At 39.6% G+C, this 16,664-nt stretch overlaps 1 protein-coding gene across 1 annotated transcript in view; it reads left to right on the plus strand.

Moving 5' to 3' along the window:
* The window catches only part of Gabrb1 (gamma-aminobutyric acid type A receptor subunit beta1), a 397,281-nt gene that overhangs the window by 373,936 nt on the left and 6,681 nt on the right, over window positions 1–16,664 (plus strand). Inside the window, exons 7-8 of the mRNA XM_034508743.2 lie at window positions 8–160; window positions 4,437–4,681. Of these exons, the coding sequence (XP_034364634.1) occupies window positions 8–160; window positions 4,437–4,681 (398 nt within the window). The remainder of the gene's footprint in view (window positions 1–7; window positions 161–4,436; window positions 4,682–16,664) is intronic.

Below are 16,664 nucleotides of genomic sequence, written 5' to 3' on the forward strand. Positions count from 1 at the left end.
CACCTAGGGGCATATCCACGACTATCACTAAGTTTTCGTCTAAAGAGAAACATCGGTTACTTCATTTTGCAGACCTACATGCCTTCCACACTGATTACAATTCTGTCCTGGGTGTCGTTTTGGATCAACTATGATGCATCTGCAGCCAGAGTCGCACTAGGTAATGCATTCCCACTTTTTCTTGGCTAGTAAATCAGATTTTCGAATAAAGAGGCAATATTCTTTCATCACCTAGCTTCTCCTCTCCTTCTTCTCCTCCTCTCCTTACTCCTTCTCTTCCTCTCGGTACTCCTCTCACTTTAGCTCCTCCTACATATCACCCTTCCTGTTAAAATAAAACTTTTCTCTCAAAATACAATTAGAGCATAATTATGCCAATTTGTACCAGTGAGGTACAAGATAGTCCTAATACCCAGTCCATCATTTTGTTGACTAACCAGAACCTCTGTCATCTCTCCTAACTAAAACAGTTCTGGACCTGGTTTTTTTCTTGGCTTTAGAATGAATGTCACCTTCTGATTGAGCATTACCAAACTTATAAAGCCTTTGATTAACATTTTTAAAAAGTGTAGAAAAGCAAAAGGAAAAAGGGGGCATGGAATAGGGGTTTTCTGGGGAGGGGGCGGGAATGGGGAAAGGGGATGGCATCTGAAATGTAAATAAAATATCCAATAAAAAATAATAATTAAAAAAGAGGCAATATTCAGGATCAAAAGCAAGACATCTCATGTAGCAAGTAAATGAATTAGGCTGCAGTGGGATACTTAAAAATAAAATATCCAAAATGAAGTGTATGAATGCTTATAATGAATGCAATATCTCTTAGCACTTGACAAAAATATTTGAATATGTTTCCCATTGTATGAGTATTTTTGTAGATTTCTTGATAGAATCTCATTACATTGTATTTTCCCCAAATTTCTGATGACTTTCTCTTTGCTCCTTGCTTTTGACTGTGGAAACACTTGTAACTCATTATTTTAAAATAAACATGGAGAATGCTAGAACTTGTGACTGTTAGCAATTGTCGAGAAATACTACCCTTTGATTAACTAAAGTTAAAACATATCAAACTGAGTCTCTCCTTCAAATAGGGCTCATTATGTTCAATAAGGCGCAAACAATTCATCAGTTATATTAATGATCTGTGATCAAGACAGAATAAAAAATGCTTTCCCATTTGTTGAAACAAAATTCAGAATTAATCTTACCATGGTTGAGTAATTGCTGGAAACTGAAAAGCTGTGTTTGAGATTGTAAATGAATGGCTTTTGGGAAGGTTACAATGTGTAAAATATGTCTGATGATCTATTCATGTGCAGTTCTGCTTCATTACTTAATACTCAGAAACGTATTAGATATCACTCCAGTCTCAGAGTGACAAGGGAAAGGAGGGAAACATCACATCTGCCTAAGACAACATATTACATCTCTTCTTTTTTGAAATTTCTAAGTTGGATTAATTGCCCAGTGTATCCCTTCACACACAGACTAATTGGCATATGACCAGCCCTCTTCTATTGACTGAGTACATAAGCCTTGCACACTCAGGTGATTGTAGCTTCATATCAACCTGAGGATACTCTATGAATAAAGAACACGGACAAATAGTTTTTCGTATTATATATGCATCTTCAACATACTGGTATAATGTGAATGTAACCCTGTGCATATGGTAAGATTAAAGATCTGGATGATAACCAATAGACATCAAGAAAACTCTCCCATGTTTGTGCACTGTGGTTCTCTATACATGCCTACTCTCAAAGCAAGTGACATTCACATTAAAGAATGAAAGAGGCTGGAGAGACAGCACAGTAATTAAATGTTTGTACTTCTCTTGTAGAACACCTGAGCTCAGCACCCTTGTTGGGTGGCTCATCTGGGTGGCTCCAGATCTAGGTGATCTGATGCCCTCTCTGGCCTCCTTGGGCACTTGCACTCACAAAGGCATATAATTTTTAAGAAGCCAAACCTATATGAAAAATGCCTGTCATGTAATGATATTTTGATCTTTAAAATATAGAACTAAGATACTGTTTTTATTGGTTATTTTATTTACACTTTAAATGTTATCCCCTTCCCAAGTTTCCCCTCCACAAACCCCCATCCCCACCCCACCCCCTGCCTCTATGAGGGTGCTTCCCCCACCTGCCTACCCACTCCTGCCTTATAAGGCCTTATAAGAGGGTTCTGATCAGTCCAATACACTTGAAGTAATCAATGATCTGAACCCATTTTGCCTTTTTAAAATAATATCTTTACTTATTCTTTGGAAATGTCTTGCATGTATACAAAGTATTTTGATCATATTACCTCACTACTTCCCTAACTCTCCCCAGGAACCTCCAACCCCTTTTCTCTTCTGACTTTATTATTATTATTATTATTATTATTATTATTATTATTATTATTATTAAGAAACTATGGCACATATGCACAGTGGAACATAATTCAACTATAAAGAAAAATTAAAACCTGAAAATTGCAGGTAAATGGGAGAAAATGGGAAAAAGTTCTATTTTACCCATTGATGGTACCGGTGATGATCTTGAGTCCTCACTTGCCAGATGTTTGAAGCCCCCTTTCCCTCTTCTTTTATTTCCTCCATACCATTGTCTTCTCCTCCTTTTACAATCCCCATCAACAACTCTCATCTTACTTTAAATATTACCATCAAATCTTGTGGTTTATTTTAAATGCTGTAGTTAAACATCTTGCTTTTGTTTTAACCTATAGCTGGGTGACCTACATAAAGGTGACTAATCTCAGAGTTTTATATGGTTGGTTGGTTGGTTGATTGGTTGGTTGGTTGGTTGATTGGTTGGTTGGTTGGTTGGTTGGTTGGTTGGTTTTGGTTTTTTGAGACAGGGTCTCATGTTACTCAGGCCATCCTTAAACTTGTGTATCAAAGGCTGGTTTTAAACTCCTGATCCTCCTGGTTTTGTTTTCTAACTCAGAGATTACAGACCTGCACCATCAGCTCCAGAGCTTGTCTCTATCCACCTATAAATTAAAAACAACAGAGATAATCTCCTCATCATATTCAGTAAACTGTTGTCATACACTGTACAAATGAGGAGTACTGAGCTTAGTCTCAATACAAACTGTATACACTAAATCTAGTTTCACTTTCTATTTCTTTTTTTCCAATCATTATTCCATCATCACTATTACCAATGCATTACGCTCGGTACAGTGACACACAAGCATCATACTATTAACACTGTTTAGATTAGGGCAGAGAGGATTAAATATAACTAGCACTGAGTTTGTAGGTATTAAGTTCTTAAGTCTACAGACTGATGTTTAATAAACCTTTTCCTGACACTAGAAAATGAATCTGTTGTAAGCTGTGGAAACAATAAAACCAAGGTTACATTTCTACAGCTAACACAATGCAACAAAAATCACGATGAATATAGAGAATGTCTAATGTAAACACAAACTTTCTTTTTTTTTTAAGAAATTGTAACTTCATCTTGATATTAATTATACATATTTCTACCAATAGGTTATGGCTGTGCAATAAGTCCTAACTAATCCTCCCTGTTCCAACAAAACCACTAGTTGTCCCTAGAAAGACAGACCATTATTAACCACATTAGTCCCCAAGCTCAGGGAATAGGGGCGCTGACTCTTCTGTAACTTCTTCAGGCTGATTACGGGCAAACACAAACTTTCTTAAATGTCGCTTCTTTTGGCAATGCCACACATGGGTGACAAGTGACCAGAAACTGTAAAATGCAACTGTGAATTGAAGTTTGGTATAGACCCATGAGATTAAGTCAGTTACCCCAATCCAGTCACTGACGTAGAGTCCAGCAGTGACTGCTGTAGAGATTAGGGTCACAAAGAGAGATTCCAGAGGGAAATGACTGTGAAATGGCAAAAGGGGAAAGGAAGGCTGTGGGGTATGACTGCATAGCAGAGTAAGAGAGAGTAGGCGGAGGGATCCCAGGAACTTTATAAACTCTGTGTGTGTGTGTGTGTGTGTGTGTGTGTGTGTGTGTGTGTGTGTGTGTGTTTGTGTGGTCAGACAATAGCTTTCTGAGTTGGTCCTCACCTCTCACTTTGTGAGATTTTGTTCTGCCTTTTCACAGCTTTTTTCTTCATAGATATAGACATATAGATGAAATAGGTCTACATATCTACATATAGATATAGATGCAGCATATATAAGCATATATGTGTGCTTAGTTTTAAAATGTCATCAGCCTTCCATTATCTGTGCATTCTATGTCATGTCTTAGTAAGAGAATCTAGAGAAAGCCTGCCATCTTGTCTTTAGGAATGTGTGCGCTTCGGTCCAGTGGTTTCTCATGCTCCTGACATCATGGCATTACAGCATATAGGAGCAGCGTTTATCGTCTTGGCTTTGGAAAGCACAGCTTCACAATGGCGCCTTCAGCTAAGCTTCGGTGTTCTGTCCACAGGAATCACCACAGTGCTGACGATGACAACCATCAGCACTCACCTCAGGGAGACTCTGCCAAAGATCCCTTACGTCAAAGCGATTGATATCTATCTCATGGGCTGTTTTGTGTTTGTGTTCCTGGCTCTACTGGAATACGCTTTTGTAAATTACATTTTCTTTGGAAAAGGCCCTCAGAAAAAGGGAGCGAGCAAACAAGACCAGAGTGCCAATGAAAAGAACAAACTGGAAATGAACAAAGTTCAGGTAATGCATTGCATGCTGCTAATGTCACCTCTATTATCTTTGTCAATGATGGGGTGTTCAGGAATATTTTTAACAGGAAAACATGCTTATGAACCATTATTTGTTGTTATTAAGGCCAAGCCACCTCCTCAGTTTACAGATTTGAGAATATTTGATGAAAAAAAACTTACACTGAAGCAAGCCAGCAGTGGCACAGTGGCTAAGGTAGCCGCCTGCAGAGGGCGAGCCTGTGCCCTCTGCTCTCTCTCTCCCAGTTTGAATCCCCATGTGACTCTGCATGAGTTTCATGGAAAAAAAAAAAAAAAACTTAGACTGAAAATTATATAAAATAATAACATATGTATTAGTTTGCATGATTGTAACAAAATAGCTGAAGCAGGCTGATTTATAAAGAAAAAAGGTTTGTTTAGTACACACTTTTGGAGACTTCAAGTCTGAACAGCATGCTACTGACTTTGCCTTTATGGCTGTTGGTAAACTGTATGTAGAACAAAGTATGTCACAAAGTGGAAATTCAGACAGAAATGTGTGGTTTTCCTAACACCTTCCTAGGACAGCACATACAATTAGCTAGCCACTTCTCACTAAGCTATAACTCTTGAAGATCTACTTCCCAACACTGTCACACTGGGAATGCAGTTTCCAACACACGAAAACATAGGGGATACACATAGCATATACCTCAACCGTAGTGTGTACCAGTAGTGACTGAGCTCAGCCTCAAGTCCATTAAGATTCATTCTGAGTTGTTTGTAAAATTACATGTGGAAAAATTTTGAGCTCTGCTCAGTAAACAAAGGGGAGAGTTAGCTGACTTAACCCTCAGTAGAACTAAAGATATTCATCGTGTGATTATGCCACAAGCTCAGATTCAACCATAAAAGCAGTTGGATGTGGAATTTACAAACACTTCTCCCAGAAAAAAAAAAATGTGCCGCCGAAATTAAAATACAAAGTGTTCTAAATTAAGGCGAAAACAGTTTGTACCAAGCTCCCTTATAGACTGGAGTCATGAAAACCGGCAATTTTTTAATTCTGCTTAAAGACTTTAGTGACTGAAAAGAAGCAAAAGACAGGAAAGCACTAGCCTTCAAAAAAAGAGTGAATTATACTTTGAGAGCTGCAGGCAGTGAGGCACACACCAGCACTACAGCAGGAAACTGCAGATTTGTTAACTGGATGAGTCAATGCGTAGATACTAATACTTCCGGGGTACCTGAAATTTCAGAAAGAATATAATAGCCAACGCTCAAACTCTGGTATAAACTTCCTTTGAATGTCCAAAAAAGAGGCCAAGAAGCCAAGATGGCCATTTGATGGTTAGTATTGAGGAAATATTTAGTTTGATGTGCCTATGAGGGATTATCTCAGGTTAGTTGAGGTTATCTCAGGTTATCTCAGGTTAGTGGAAAACTTGTCCTACAGAGTATAGCACCATTTTCTGGACTTAGGTCCTGGATTACATTTAAAAAAAAAAAAAAAAAAAAAAAAAAAAAAAAAAAGCATCTAGTTGAGAGGGGGAATCCATTGCTCTCTAGCTCCTGACTGTGAATGAACTAGGACAGCAAGCTTGTATCTCAGAGACTTATTAACTGTGATGGACAATACTCTTAAATTGTAAAGCAAAGTAAACTCTTTCTCACTTATGTTGCTTTCTTAAGTTCGTTACAGCAACAGAAAATGTTGCTAAGGCAGTCACAAAAGGAAATACGACTAAAGACTCACAGGAAAAAACAAAAACAAAATCAGGTCTCAACTGTTTTTACACAATGTAGAATCCAGCATCTGGACTTAGAGTTTGTTTCTAACCCATTCATGTAAGAAATGTATTGAGTTTCCCATTAAATTCTCAAAATGATCCTAATTTAGGAATAAAGTTTATATCATAAGAATAAGGAAAAAAACCTGAAGTAGCCCGAGTCTACAATACATAAAACCAATTTTCCAGCTATTCTGGGTAATATGTTAGTGATTAAAGTTCCTAAAAAAATCAAAAGACAAAATTCTCCAGGGATGATAAAACATCCCAGAGTTTCTATAATACATCATTCCAAATATCTGGGCTACAGTAAAATATTAACATACCTGAGCAGAACCAGGAAAATGATATCACAACCGAAAGCACTGTAGCTTTAAGAATCTTAAGAATCTTAAATGTTAACCCAAAAATTTAGCACTATAGAACAACTATAATTAATATATTTTAAAGTCTGTAGGAAGCAGAAACCAAAAGCAACAAAATATTCTGAAACAGAAGAGAGATTAGACAAGGTATAGTACATTCACACCGTAAAATACGATTTCAGTTAGGGTTTCTATTGCTGTAATAAAACACCATGACCAAAAGCATCTTGGGGAGAAAGGGGCTCATTTCAGCTTACATGTCCCAATTGAAACCATGAAATAGAATGGATGTAAGTCACGGGCTTGAACATGCCATTCGATAGACTAATATTGTAGCCTGTGCGGTAGAAGGGATTAGTTCCAGTTCCATCACTCCGCTTCTTACTGAACTCACTGCCCTTTGGAGATGCCTGAACTGGAAGCACAGTTCTGCATGTACTTACTTCCTCGGTTCACAGTTCCCGCAGAATCCTCCACTTGTGCTGTGGGACTGCCACAACAGCATGTGTTCATGTAGTTGTTCTTTGGAATTTTTCTCTTATTAGGCTATGATTTACAACGAGAGACAACAAGGCCTTTGTCTAGTGTGTTTACTACTCTTTCCTCATTGACTACAATGGGATAGAACTGAAATAAGTATGCCTTAAGGAAATGAATGAATACCAGAGAGACCTCCATTAAAGTTTTTAGAGCCCATTCAAATTATTGAATGACATGTCATTATGCTTTATAAATCCTCACCTCTTCATATGAAATGAGAAAAGAAGACAGTAGCTTCTGTCCAACACACTGTTCCTATTATTTTTCATTTGGGGTGTGTGTGTGTGTGTGTGTGTGTGTGTGTGTGTGTGTGCGCGCGCGCGTGCATGCATGTGTGTGTTTCCGTTGCTAGGGAATGAACTCAGGGCCTTTTGCATATTAGGCAGTGGACTCTCTGATTAATAATTTTTTTTTATTAAACATGTTATGTGAAGCTCTGGTATTTGTCCTAAATTATCATGCCATATACTATTGAAAATAACCTTCAAAGGTGATTAGAGCTAAGATTTTACTGACTTCTTCATACATAGATGGAATAATAATTGAACAGTGTCCTAATTGAGATTACTATTGCTATGATGAAACATCATGATCTAAAGTAACTTGAGAAGGAAAGTCATTCTTTGGCCTAAACAGCAGTATTCACCATCCAAGGAAATAAGGACAGGAGCTCATGCAGGACAGGAAACTGGAGGAAGGAGCTGATGCAGAGGCCAAGGACAAGTGCTGCTTACTGGCGTGTTCCCCCTGGCTTGCTCCTCCTGCTTTTCTATAGAACCTGGGCCCATCTGCCCAGGGAAGGCACCACCAGCAATGGTCTGGCCCTCTCCATTGATCACCAATTAGGAAAATACCCTACAGGATTTTATGGAGGTGTTTCTTTAACTGAAGTTTCCTCCTCTTAGATGTTGTTAGCTTGTGTCAAATTGACCAAAAAAACTATCCGGCATATAGTATCACCATCTCATGCAACTTAAAATGATCTTGCAAATGCATGGATTTGATAAATCCTGACCTTGTCATCTTCTGAGCCAGGAGTTCAGAGAGCTAATGTGTCCAATAAGAAGTTCCATTTGCTCAGCGTATCATCTCCAGAAGTTAAATAATGTCAACTTTGCTATTCCAAAAACTGCTACCCTGTGGTTCAATTCAAATTTATAGAAATTATTATATTTCCCCTTAATATTCTGGCTGGGTAATCTTATTATTTCCTATGAGATGCTTGTAAAAAGTCAAATATAATTGATATGTGTCTAGTCTCCTAGACTTTTCATTTGAAAAGGCTCTAGAATTTGCCTTGGTGTCCTGGAAGGTGGAGTGACATTGTTCATCATTGCACATTACTTTTGATGGCCTCAGCTGGCCAGATAGGTCAAGGGACCGATACCTTGGAAGTTCAGGCCCAGTATTGATTTATACTTCCACCAGCTGTACTGAAGCATTTTTTTTTATATGAGTGCAGATGCTGAATCCAGACATTACGAGAGTTTCAATCTCCAAGGTGATAAAGACTGCAGATTCATGAACCCCTTGGGCACCATTTGAAGCTGCTGATGGTATTTAGAATTTTGAAAGACAGATTTCACAGCAAAACAAGACTTTAAGCAAGCTGCCTCTGGGATACTTTTATACTAACCTAGAACTTTTTTAGTTGTATATACTGGCCACAGTGTCTGCTGTGTGGAAATAAATAAAATAAATGGAATAAATGCAGGGGTGGTTGGTGACCAGAGACTATAGAAAGTCATTGTAAATCATGAAGAACACTGGGAGAATCTATGAAAAAATCATAGCAAATTGAAGTTGCGGCCCCAAAGGTTAGGATGGAGAACTTTTCTTTCTGTAATTAGATATAAGTTCTGTGATGCAGTCTTTCCTCCCACATTTCAGTTCTCTGTGGTAAGTCATCCAAACATGGTCAATTTTCTGTTTGTGCAGTAAGCTGTGTGCTGTGTTGGACTCCAGAATGTATGATGCAATGCAAAGATGCGTATTTCAGAGGTACACAGCTCACGCTTAAATCAGGAACATCCTGCTGGCCTCAGATCCTGGACCTCAGTGTTCCAGCATCTCCCTTCAAGGTGGCTGGAACACAGACCCTATCTTTGGTGAAACTGACTGCTTTGATTTAGCAGCTTGAACTCTACAGATTCACTGACAAGCCTGTAACATTTCCCCAAGAACTTTAAACATCATACTTTTGTCTAAACCCTGCTTGATTCACTATTTTGATTCATGAACCTGTAGGTAGCCTCCCACTTCAACTCTAAGTTCCAGTTTCCTTTAAATTGGCATTATTTTCAGTAGCTCTTTCTCTCACAGTAACCCCAAAAGCTCTAACTTTATCGTGTCAAGATCTATAATCCCAGCCCAGCCCGTAAGTACTTTCTTTTTCTTCTGATTTTAAGAGTTTTATTTTTTTTATTGGATATTTTCTTTATTTACATTTCAAATGTTATCCCCTTTCCCAGTTTTGCCCCTACCCTAGAAACCCCCAATCCCATCACTCCTCCCCCTGCTTCTATGAGGGTGTTCCCGCATCTACCCACCCACCCACTCCTGCCTCCCCACCACTGGCATTCCCCTACACTGGGGCATCAAGTCTTCACAGGACCAAGGGCCTCTCCTCCCATTGATACCTGACAAATCGATCCTTTGCTACATATGCGGCTGGAGCCATGTGTCCCTCCATATGTACTACTTGGTTGGTGGTTTAGTCCCTAGGAGCTCTGGTGGGGGTCTGGTTAGTTGATACTGTTGTTCTTCCTATGAGGTTGCAAACTCCTTCAGTTCCTTCAGTCCTTTCTCTAACTCCTCCATTGGGGACCCTGTGCTCAGTCCAATGGTTGGTTGCGAGCATCCACCTCTGTATTTGTCAGGCTCTGGCAGAGTCTCTCAGGAAACAGCTATATCAGGCTCTTGTCAGCAAGCACTTCTTGCCATCCACAATACTGTCTACATTTGGCGGCTATACATGGAATGGATCCCCAGGTGGGACAGTCTCTGAATGGCCTTTCCTCCAGTCTCTGATTCACACTTTGTCTCTGTATTTACTCCCGTGACTATTTTGTTCCTCCTTCTAAGAAGGACCGAAGCACCCACACTTCAGCTCTGGAAGTACCAGAAAGACGTACAGTGATAACATCTTGCAATTGGCACCTGCCTATCTGAGTTACTGTCCTCTTGAGATCATTGGAAAATGTGCATAGCAGGGATGGACATGCTCAGCAGTTAACAGTACTTAATGCTCTTGCGGAGGATTCTGGGTTTGTTTTCCAGCACCCATGTGATGGCCCACAATTCTCTGTAACTCCAGCTCCCAAGGATATGATGCCCTTTTCTGACTTCCTTAGACATGAGGCCCATAAACCACAGACAGACACATAGGAAAATCACTCATACACATAAAATAAGAATACATACATCTATTTTAACAAAAATAAAATGTGTGTAGAGCTATGCAAACTGTCTGATAGAATGACAGCTCATGAAAGCCACTACAGAAAAAGTGACAAAAAAAACTAGAATGGTGAGCGTCTGAAGAATACTCCAGGAGAATATCATGGCAGGTTAAAATCCCTGAGGATTCAAAAGAGGGAGTGGAAAAAAACAGAGCCAAGCACCATGGTCCACAGACAAGTTTCCAGCTCAGTGGTAGGGAAGTGCAGAGTCAGAAGAATCCCGATTGTGAGGCCAGTTGGGCTACCTAGCAAGGCCCTCCCTCTCTTTCTCACGCACACACACAGATGAAGTGCTTTGAGCAGAATTCTCAAGGGAAGAGCCGTGAGAACGTTGATTGCATACGTGGTATTTGGGAACTAGGATAAACGTTTTAGATTTTATTCTATGTCTTGGGAAATGGCTAAGAAAGGCTCAAACAGAGAAGAAAGCATCTATTTGGCGTCTTTATAGAATCACTCTGGCTGTTGTGCACAGAAAAAGAACTGAAGAGTCATATTCCTGAAGAAAAGGGAGAGCAATCAATTGTGGAACCATCGGCCATGGTGGAGGGAGGTAGTCAGAATCTAGACAGTTTAAGTAGAGCCATTAGCACTTGTTAATACAGAGGAGGAGGAAAAAAACTCAAAATGATATTTTCTCCCTGAGCAATGTTCTAGAAAATTGCCAATAACCTCACTTTATCTTCATCATTGTTTCTATTCATTATTATATTTAATATATATTTATTTACATACTAATATATTTAATATAATTATATATTTCAAAGTATATTTAGAATGTTTATATTGGTTTGCATGTAGGTAGGTTTGTGCCTAACCATCTGCCCTTTCTCAAAGTGATAGTAAAGTGTTCGTTTCTGCTAGTAGTTACCAGAACATGCAAGGAAATGTAAAAACCGTGAGCTAAGACCCCAAACCCAGACCTCAGGAAAGAAAGTCCATGGCAAGGGACCAGATGTGACAGACATAGTGAGTTCAGGTGATGTGGGTAGAGCCTGAAAACTTGGTCCAGGCTAGGAGACGGGGAAGTGCACAGAGGCTGTGGCCCTCCGGGCTATGTGTGGCAGTGTACAAAGACCACTATTCACACAAGACAGCTTCATCAAATAGACTGTGGGCTTCTCAAGGACACTGAGTAGGCTAATTCTATAGCCAGCATCACCTCATTTATTTCCCGCTTGGTAGTTCAGAATCATTTAGTATATATGAATCTTTTTGAATCACCCAGCAAGAAGGAAATGGAATATGGCTTGTAACATAAATTGAGCCTGAACGTCTACCTCAAGAAGGCTTTAAAACTGTCACTGCCAACAAGATTGAATTTTATTTCAATTACACTGAAATGAGTTCTATATTTGTATATTGAAAATACCCAGAGTGGTTAAATTCAGCAAGGAGAAACACATTTGTTACAAAGGGATGAAGGTGTTGATGAAGGCAGAGAGACAGAATAACATGGAGGCTGAGGCAAGATAGAAGTTAAGTTGGCACATTTGTTTCATGTCTCTCTTGAGGGAGACATGGCTGTCATCCTGCTGGTTCCTGGACTCCTGTCATTTTAGGACCTCCCTCTCTATTTTTGTGCATACCCATTTTCATCAGTCAGGATTTTGCAGAAAAACATAACCAGCAACTTATAACAAAGTTTATTTCAAGGAATTATCTTGTGCAGCTGGGGAACTTTCAAGTTTGATTTCTAGAGAGCAAGTTTCAGGCTGGAAACTAAGCTGAACTTAATCCCAAATCTTTAGAACATTCTGGAACCATAAACTCAGTTCTGAAGCATACTTTCTTCTCTAGTAATCCTGTGTTTTCTCTCAAGTCTATCAGATAGTCAGATAGATGATAGATAGATTGATAGATAGATAGATAGATAGATAGATAGATAGATAGATAGATGATAGAGATCTATAGATAGATAGATAGATAGATAGATAGATAGATAGATAGATAGATAGATAGATGATAGAGATAGATAGATAGATAAATAGATAGATAGATAGATAGATAGATAGATATAGATAGAGAAAATAGATGGAGATAGATAAATAAAGATCTATAAATGATAAATGATAGTTTTTTTAAATAATTAATGTATTTGTTAAGTATACAGTGTTCTGCCTGCATAGCCAGAAGAGGGCACCAGATCTCATCATAGATGGCTGTGAGCCACCATGTGGCTGCTGGGAATTGAACTCAGGACCTTTGGAAGAGCAGCCAGTGCTCTTAACCTCTGAGCCATCTTTCCAGCCTGATAGTTTGGGTTTTTATATTGATTTTAAAGAGATTGCTGCTGGGAGAAGAAGGTATTGCTTGTTATCCTCCTTGAGAACATAAGAATGTAAGCCCCACTACTTTAAGAACCTTGCCCACTTTGCTCCCAAATTTAGAATTTACAACCAAGGTGTTTACAAGCCTTGTACTAAAGGAAGGACGGAGAGAGATCAACAACCAGAAGCCAGATGCCCATTTTTCTTAAGTCTGTCCTTCATATGTGAGGACATATGTTCATAGCCAGCTGCTACCCAAGCCAACTAACACGGTCACCAGGGAGGAAGATGATGGAAAGGCTCAGAGTCACAAGGAGCTAAACATAAAAGGGGCTTTTGAAAAGAGCACTGAGTGCCCATATTTAACAGAGGCCACACCGTCTGTCCAGTAAAAAGATTTACAGTCAGTTCAAGGAGAGAGAGCTTCGTGTTTTTGTAGAAGAGTATAATACTAAGGGATTTACTCATTGAGATCTTTCCATTTCTAAAGCAAGGGACATACTGCCCTATAACCACATCTGACAGTGTCTGAAGCTGGGCCAGGACTTTATAAACATGTGCTGACTAGATGGGGGGAGGTGAACAAGTGAGCACTTTAAATGTTTACCCATGTTCATCATAAAATTCCCTCCTGCCACACAGAAAAACCCCCTCCAGCAAAGAGTGAAGTGACAGCCCCACACCTTATTCACCATGTAAACTCTGCTTTTAGATAAGCTATCTGAAGTGGAAGAGAAGGAAATTCCTTGTGTGTCCTCCTGAAGCCCCCCACACAATGTTCATTTCCTATAGATTTAGATTCAGTGATGCTGTAACGTAAAACAAAAATCAGTAATGGAATTTTTTCCAGAAATACGGGTACTTTGATCAGGTATTCCCTGTGTGATCAGACCCATTTTGAAGTCACTGGGATCCATGAACAACCACAGTCCTTACCCACAAGTACATCAGGGTGCAGATCCTTCACACTGAGGTTTCACATCGCACCCTCACCACACACAAGTCAAAAGGAGGGAAAAATCCAGATGAAGCAGAGCCATGTCGGCTCACTTCGTTGTAAATATGCCTGCTGCATGGTCAGTGCTGATCACCTAGAAGAGATGGGAGGCTGAGTGTGATCCTGACTCATTTGTGCCTGGAAATTAATGCAAGAAGAAATATCCTTCCTTTGGGGGACGTGAACAGTGGGGGGTGGTCATTCTACAGAGCAGGTGTGTCACCACCAGCAGTGCCGTAGAACATCTAACAGTCCACACCTCCATAAAGGTCCATCACATTTACATTCTCTGTTGCTTTAATTCCATCTGCCTCGAGGTTTAAATTTTTTATTATCTGAGTCATGCTTCACTTAGAAGTCAAGCCCTCATTAGCTAGGCTGTACAGATGAGGCCAGGCATAACATGCCTCCTTGGTATGTCTGAAGATGTGAAAAACCAATAGCCATTTTCCTTGTGGCTCTTATATTGGGAGAAGTTGCATCAGGACTGCATGAATAAGCCATCTAGTGCACACACACACACATGTGCACACATGCATGCACACACATACACACACAGGGGCATATACACACAGGCATATATAAAACACACATGTACACACACGCATATGCATACATACAGGCATGCACAAACACACATATACACCACATACATACACATATAGGCATACATACTTGCACACACACACACACACACACTCATGCACAGGCAAAGTCTGTAACATCAGCTTTTACAATAACCCTATTCTAGTAAGGAAAGTTACTGGAAGTATAAAAGGATTCTTATGTGGATCTTCTTAAATGTTCCTCAAAAAGAACACTGTACTGCTGATTTAATAATTAAACAATGAGTTCAACATTCATAGAAAGTTCTAGAGCTAGATTCATTCTTTATGTGTCAAAACACCACTTGAAACTATAGTTTCTAACAACCTCAGAGACTTCTCTACTTATTAATAATTATTTATTAAACAAAGTAATGAATCTCACAAAGTCTTTAAATGTCTGTGTATATGCAACTTGAGAAAAATATAAGATTATCTACGGAAAAGCACACATTTATGCATGAGAGTGCTAAGATCTTGACTAAGCCAAGGTCATTGTTAATAAAATAATCAGGATGAGAACACAGCTTGCAACCCCCAGTCCCTTGCTCTGCCATGTTTACGTCCTTCCAAACTCTATTCCAGCTGCATGCTTTCGTGAAGCTTCCTGTAACTAGCTATAAGTTCTCCCCCTGGTGAAACCATTACCTTAGCATTTAATAGAGAACATGACATCATGATTTCCAACATCAGCAATGCACCTCAATGAGATATGTGCCTTAATAATCTGTTCCATGTTTTTCTTGAGTATTTCAGATATAGAAGCCATGTGTTCTATTCCTCGTCTTCCAAAGTACACTTCCTTATCACTTCAGCTCCACAACTTCAGCAACCAACTTTCTTAGGCAACTCACATTATATGGTGTAAACACACACACACACACACACACCCCACAGGCAAAGAGAAACATTAGCACACCCCCCTGTGAGATGTCATCTTCCCAGGCCTCCATGTGTGAACTTTCCAGTTTAGAAGGTATTCTGCTATAATCCAACATCTTTGACTTCCTCACTCTATCTGGAAATCGGCCTTTAATCTCCCTTCCTTCCCTCATCAGCTGTTTTGACAACCTAACTTGACTCGTGTTTACTAATGATTTATTTCTTTTACCTTGAACTACAAACTCAAAAGGAAATATTTTAACTTACTTATGTGTATGCGGGCTGGGTGTGTGTGTCCATATGAGACATGCATGTGCCCTCAAAGACCAGAATAGGGCATTGGATGGATCTCCTGGAGCTGGAGTTACTTTTTATATTATGATATCAACAAGAGATCTTGGGAATATACAGGAAAGGAAAGGAAAGGTCAATGGTTTAACAGTCATTTGTCCCTCAAGTTGACAACGGGGTCAGTTGTGCTGCTTCGCTTTCCACCAGCTTAACTCTAGCTGAAGGCGTCTGCAAAGAGCAAAGCTCAGCTGAGAAAATGCACCATCAGGCTGGCCTGAGGACAAGTCTGTAGGGGGCATTTTCTTGATTAATGATTGATGTGAGAGGGCCTAACCCATTGTGGGTGGTACTGCCCCGGAAGGAAGTCCTGGGTTGTATAAAAAAAGCAGAGAGAACCATAGGGAGCAAGCCAGTAAGCATGTTCCTCCTTCAGTTCCTGGCTCCAGTCCTGCTCTGAATTCCCTCCATGGCAGGTTGAAACTTGGGAGTTGCAAAATTAAATAAGTTCTTTCCCCCTCCAAGTTGTCTTGGGTCATGGTGTTTTATCACAGCAATAGAAAGCAAACAAGCACACAAAAAAATATGTGCTGGTTAAGTTTTATTGCCAATTTGACACAACCTAGAGTCACCTAGAAAAAGAAACAACAGAAGAATTGCCCAATTCAGACTGGCCTGGATTCGTGCCTGTGTAGGGATTGCCTTGATTGTCTTGATAGTTCTTGCCAAATGGCCTGGTCCATTGTGGATACCACCATGCCTAGGCATGTGGGCCTCGGTTGTATAAGAAAACTCTCTAATTAAGCCAGAAAGAAA

Source organism: Arvicanthis niloticus, chromosome 7, assembly GCF_011762505.2.
Source record: "Arvicanthis niloticus isolate mArvNil1 chromosome 7, mArvNil1.pat.X, whole genome shotgun sequence".
NCBI lineage: Eukaryota > Metazoa > Chordata > Mammalia > Rodentia > Muridae > Arvicanthis > Arvicanthis niloticus.